Source organism: Boleophthalmus pectinirostris, unplaced genomic scaffold (assembly GCF_026225935.1).
Source record: "Boleophthalmus pectinirostris isolate CB_2022bp ecotype Guang Dong unplaced genomic scaffold, ASM2622593v1 HiC_scaffold_10, whole genome shotgun sequence".
NCBI lineage: Eukaryota > Metazoa > Chordata > Actinopteri > Gobiiformes > Gobiidae > Boleophthalmus > Boleophthalmus pectinirostris.
Genome location: NW_026570971.1, coordinates 35,762,239 through 35,768,326, shown reverse-complemented (window position 1 = coordinate 35,768,326; position 6,088 = coordinate 35,762,239). Strand labels below are relative to the sequence as shown.

At 40.7% G+C, this 6,088-nt stretch overlaps 1 protein-coding gene across 2 annotated transcripts in view; it reads left to right on the top strand.

Annotated features, from left to right (window-relative positions):
• Positions 1 to 5,704, top strand: part of LOC110156330 (visinin-like protein 1) — a 7,112-nt gene extending 1,408 nt beyond the window's left edge. Inside the window, exons 2-3 of one of the 2 annotated variants that reach the window (XM_020920534.1) lie at positions 2,444 to 2,659; positions 5,507 to 5,704. In XM_020920534.1, the coding sequence (XP_020776193.1) occupies positions 2,444 to 2,659; positions 5,507 to 5,704 (414 nt within the window). The remainder of the gene's footprint in view (positions 1 to 2,443; positions 2,660 to 5,506) is intronic. The other variant, XM_055157665.1, reaches the window with a different exon arrangement.
• The last annotated feature ends 384 nt before the right edge of the window (positions 5,705 to 6,088 follow it).

Sequence of the window (6,088 nt, the reverse complement as noted above, 5' to 3'; positions counted from 1 at the left end):
GTGAGCTTATCCCCTTCCTCAGTGACCTTGTCATAGAAGCTCTTTTAAATGTTCAGATGATGAATTCATGTTGCTCCTGCTACAGTCGCCTCCTGCTGCTTTTTTGTTTTGTCTTGTTTCGATGACGCATGCGGCGATGCGACGCTGGTGGCTCGTGTTGTTGCCAGATTGAATGCTTTTCCGCTAAATCTTAAGCGCTCTTTACACTGTGTTTAGCACACTGTAAAGAATCATAAAGAATCTGGCACTGTATTGAATGAAGTTAAATAGAAGCACATGCCGTTCACAGAATGAACATGCTCACATTTCGTTCATCAGGCAGGAACACGGTGCGTTCAGTTCACAGGTACATTCAGATACAACACTGGCTACTACTACTCAAAACTAAACTTATATCAAAACTAGAGGTTCTTTTTTCACAGGTATCGATCCTGAAAAAGTCCCATTGACAGGACAGAGCAGAGTCTTTCCTGAATGTGTTTAGAATGATGTTGAGCTGTATGAGAACAAGTGTCAGAGCACATAGACTAGTACACACATGGACCAACATGAACCTACTGCACCACTGACCATTACACACATATAACACACATGGGGAAAGAAAATACTACAGTTTAATGTTGTTCTAAAGCTATCTATGAAATGTTCATTTCTGTCCTGTCAATGTGACTTTTTAGTATCGATACCCGCTCAGACGAGTATCGATTAGTTTTGATACTAGTTTTAATATCAGATTTGAAAAAATATTTCTGACAACCATAATGTCTATTTTGAAACAGGCACATTTTTGCATTGTCCGGTGCAGTGAAATAATCCGTTTTGATTCTGTTTTGGGAGATTTGAGCCTCTCACCGTCCGGAGTCACGTGACTGAAGCTGTTAGTGCACGCAGCTTCCTGATCTCCATTATTTAAAACAGACCTGGATTATACAATGTACTTAAAGGGGCCCAAATCCTCCTTAATATGAGGCTTTGTCATAAATGTCAACACAACAAAACTACTGTGCAACTGAAATACATGGAGATCTTTTGTTTCCAACAATGTGCAGGCCATAGATTCATGATTTAAATCCTGAAATGAGCCATGGCCAAGACCACACGCAGAATCCCCAAACATTCCTTTTGTCTTCTTTTGTACATTAACTTCTTGGGTTCTTTTTGAAGACAATTCCTTACGAAACACAACACTCGCTCACCAAAGAGAAGAGAATATATTATGCAGGACTAATGGATCTGGTATATGATCATCAACATCAGAAGAGAAAATCGAGCAAGTTCATGGAAAACTCTTGCAAAGCCCCAAGAAGTCCACAAGGAGAACAAGTTTGGAAACCCAGATTCCTCGAAGGACAGTTTGCAGCACCAGATCCTTTAGTCCTGCATAAGACCCTTCCTCTTTAGGTTTTTGGTCCCACGTCCAAATTTGTTCCCAGTTGTTGAAGTTTTTCCAAATGTTGTATTGAAGCTGTACAGTCTCAGGTGAGTGTGTGCAGAAGATTCCAAAACACAAAATGACTTCTGTTTGGGAGTGAACAACTCAACCTGAAAACACAACAAAAAGAAAACATTCAGTATAAAATCTTGATCTGTTTCTGTACATTCTTTGAAAATTTGAGCTTATTTCAACAAGAATTTCCAAAATTATTGGACTGCGAAATGATGTCAAATTTATATTATAATTTACTATACTTAACTAATATTAATATTCAATATTCAAGAGATTAAAGTTTTCCATATTTGAGACATGAGATAATAGCTGTGATTGGACCATTAAAAATAAGGATAATTGTTTGTTGTTCTATTAACTCTAGTGTCAGCACAAAGAGAAAGCTCCTCCTGAACATGTGGAGATCTGGGACAGTCTGCACTGAGCCACTCACCTGACGCAAAGAATCAAAACAATACAGCTTACACATCTGTAGCTGTCATGAAATACTCTTATCATGATTAAAGTCTTTATTATGCTCTTTTCTGATCTGCTCTAATGTCGTTTCCTCATCACAAACAGACATGGACTTGCGTTTTGTTTCATTCACATGTTTAACACACAAACCTGCACATTTAGACTGAGCTCTTCAAACTTAAAACACTCTGTTTCACCTTGTGATGTCATGTGGTGATACAGGAAGTGCTCCTCTGTGTTTTTAAACTCCATAGAATCCATAGAATCATTAGAATCATTTGGATCATTTCAGATCTTGAATTGCCAATCTCTACTGAACTAAAGGTAAAAGGAGCTGTTCACTTGAAAAGTAACACTATATGACATCACAAGGTGGAACAGAGCATTTCAGGCTTTGGAAATGTAGTCAGACTAATAATAAACAGTCACTCAAACAAAACACAACAAAACTCAGCTCCATCTGTTTGTTAATACTTCTTACATAAATAAAACTTACTTAAATACAAAGTGTGTTTTTGTCTTGTTTGTTTCTCTCTTCAGTTCTTTCCTTACGGCGATGCATCCAAGTTCGCGCAGCACGCCTTCAGGACCTTCGATAAGAACGGAGACGGGACGATCGACTTCCGAGAGTTCATCTGCGCTCTGTCCATCACCTCCAGGGGGAGCTTTGAGCAGAAACTCAACTGGGCGTTCAACATGTACGACCTGGACGGAGACGGCAAGATCACACGGGTCGAGATGCTGGAGATCATCGAGGTGAGAGGGGAAAGGACAGTCAGAGTATATAAGGGTTCAAAGACAAGTTCACAATAGTGTATTCTGAATGTTCTTCCCGACACTGCTTCGTTATGGCACATTAGGTTATTATATCATGGTATTTTCATTCACAGAATCCTAAATATTCTAAAGAGTGACAAAAATAGGCATTAAACCCCAATAACCATCACATGACATAATGTGCAGTGTGATAGAGAGATGGAGAGATGGAGAGATGGAGAGATGGAGAGATGGAGAGATGGTGAGATGGAGAGATGGAGAGATGGAGAGATGAGATGGAGAGATGGAGAGATGGAGAGATGGAGAGATGGAGAGATGGAGAGAGGGCTCTTGATAGAGAGTTTGATGTGGAGTTGTAGGAGAGGAGGGCGTGCTATAAAAATACGCTGCAGTTGTATCACATTACATGAGTCTATTTGTAGCAGAACAATGGGCGTAGTAGAGTGAGACTGATACTGGAGCATTTTGACATTTGTCGTATCGATAAAGTCAGAGCAGAGTCACCGCTGCTGCAGAGGACCCAGAGAGAGGACTCAGGGAGGAGGACCCAGAGACACGACTCAGGGAGGAGGACCCAGAGACACGACTCAAGGAGGAGGACCCAGAGACACGACTCAGGAGGAGGACCCAGAGACACGACTCAGGGAGGAGGACCCAGAGACACGACTCAGGGAGGAGGACCCAGAGACACGACTCAGGGAGGAGGACTCAGGGAGGAGGACTCAGGGAGGAGGACTCAGGGAGAATGGGCCCTTTAAAGTTGGACTATGTAACCTTTGTGGTGGGGTGTCTCTCACCTGTCGTCTCCATGACGAAGTTATTGCTTTGCCTGGTATGTTGTACAGCAGTGGTCTCCAACCTCTTTCCTCCTGTGAGTGACTTTTACAAAACCAAAATCCCAGAGAGCTACTAGTTTTAGCAGTCACAAGGAATTGAGTATATGAGAGTCAAGGCGAGGTTTAGATGGGGTACAGTTAGATGTCTTTAAAACATAAATCATTATCTATTTATTAGTTTACAAAGTTAGGTATTAAATGAAGCATTTAATCAATCAAATCTAACTTATTCAGCACAATACGTTTCTTTCAGAAGGAGGTGGAGAACTACATGTTGGAGACCCCTGTCCTACAGTGTGGCATTAAACTTATCTTTCCTGCAATTATCTATTACTGTTGGGGCTTTTGTCAAAAGTATCTTAAAAAACATGCATGTTTACTGAGAGCGGGCTCATCAGTTCACAAACTGACACCTGGTACTTGTTCCAAACTTGTATAAATTCTTTGGTTATTTCAACTGTTCATATGCATGACTCCTTCAGGCCTGTGAAGAGAATAAGAAAAACTTTTCCAGACAGAAAATAAGGATTTACCACACAACCACAGTCAATCCATTCTTTCTTCCATAATTGATAGGTTTTACAGTAGCTGCAGAGAGCTGCAGTGGTCTGACCGTCACAAAGTGCTTCTTTTACACAAAAATGTATGGGTGAAAAGCAAACTAAATTTACTAATTTAAACTAAAAGTTGGGTACTGCAGTTTTAACCTTTTAAAAATGATGAGTCACGTTCCTCTTCCCACATTAAGCTCCTATATCCACTCTGAGCTCTTTGACAAACCTGTGTAGGCTTCTGTCCATTATATAACCACCATCAACAACAGCTCCTGCCAGTCCCTCATCTCAAACACAAACCTGAAATAGTGTCCTATAGGTAATGCTCCAACTCTCTGGAGGATTTTCACCACATACATCTCACACTATCATATTTATTGCAACATTTTGTGGATGCTAACAAAATGGTGAATATGCTACTTTTTCCTTTAAAATGCCTTGACAAGACTTTGTTTCTGTCATAAGACTAGTAAGAATTAAAATTTAAAGGTGTTTCATAACAGATATTTCTTCATATAGTCTGCACTGAAACAGTTCGCTCTGTTTTTTAAGTATTGCTGATAGACTGTATATTCCAAACAGGAAGTGAACATGGGCCTGAGTCCAACTTTATCGACTCTGGCTCCAATGCACTTTGCATTGAAAAATTGGCACCCGTCTCTCTGTAACTGCTCCTGTGAGCCTCGTTATTTTGGTCTTAAAATGTTGGTATTAACCCCCTCTACATGATCCTGGTGTTTTTATTTTGCATTTTGTCTGCAAATAAATTCCTAATATGGAACTGTAGGCTTCAGATTTGCCCCTATAGCTGCAGCCTCGATGAGCTTCATTTGACTGATGCAGTGGGTGGCGTCACACTCCTGTTCACTCCTTTATACAGTTTCTATTGCTAAGTGGAAAAGTCACCACTAGAGAGCGCTATGTAGGTGCACTTAGAGACAAAAGTGGGCGGGGCTGAATAATTAACCAATTAATAAATCTTTGCATTTATGTATTTCAAGACACACAAAGCACTTTACACTTCATTATTCATTCACTCCACACTCAGTGGTGGAAACTACTACTGTAGCCACAGCTGCCCTGGGACAGACTGAGAAATAAGGTGAATATTGAACGATAAATCGATATAGTAATTATCATGACAGTCCTGTTGTAGAGCGCAATATCCAATGGTCACTCACAGTCACCTTTTTATATACAACTTCTCCACCTTCAAGGTTCAAAGCTCTTTACAAGAAGGAACCACACACATTCACAGACACATTCACACACCTATTCAGACACACATTCACACACACATTCATACACCAGTGTACACAGACTCTGGGGGTGAGGTGGGTTTAGTGTCTTGCCCGAGGACACAGTGACAGCTGTGGGAGCTCAGTCCATGATGTTTGCTCCACAGCTTTATTTTGATATTACTGTTTTATTTTTAGGCAATCTACAAAATGGTGGGCACCGTGATCATGATGAAGATGAACGAGGACGGCCTGACACCGGAGCAGAGGGTGGACAAGATCTTCAGCAAGATGGATAAAAACAACGACGACCAAATCTCACTGGAGGAGTTTAAAGAGGCGGCCAAGAGTGACCCGTCCATCGTGCTCCTGCTTCAATGCGACATGCAGAAGTGAGGCGGCCATCTTGCTGCTACCACTGTAAATCCACACCACAACCTACGGACAGCAGCAGCGCACTCTACCGTTTTAAATGTCTCATTATACTATGATATATGATATAGGTTCTCTGCCATTTCCACGGGAGAAAAAATAACAAATAACGTTAACAAAATGCTTGGACTATTTTTCAATGGACTCGCTTCTTGTGGTCGTATGCATGAGAATGTCAAAGCTGAAAATAATTTTGAATATAGCTAAACTGTACATAGCCCCGTTAAGTGTTGGTAAGTGAAACTGTGTGCGCAGATTGGTAAAAAAAAAAAAAGGTTGATGGTTGTTTTTGAAAGGACGAGTTAGCGTTAGCTTCCAAATGTTTGACTTATCTACTATCAAATCCAT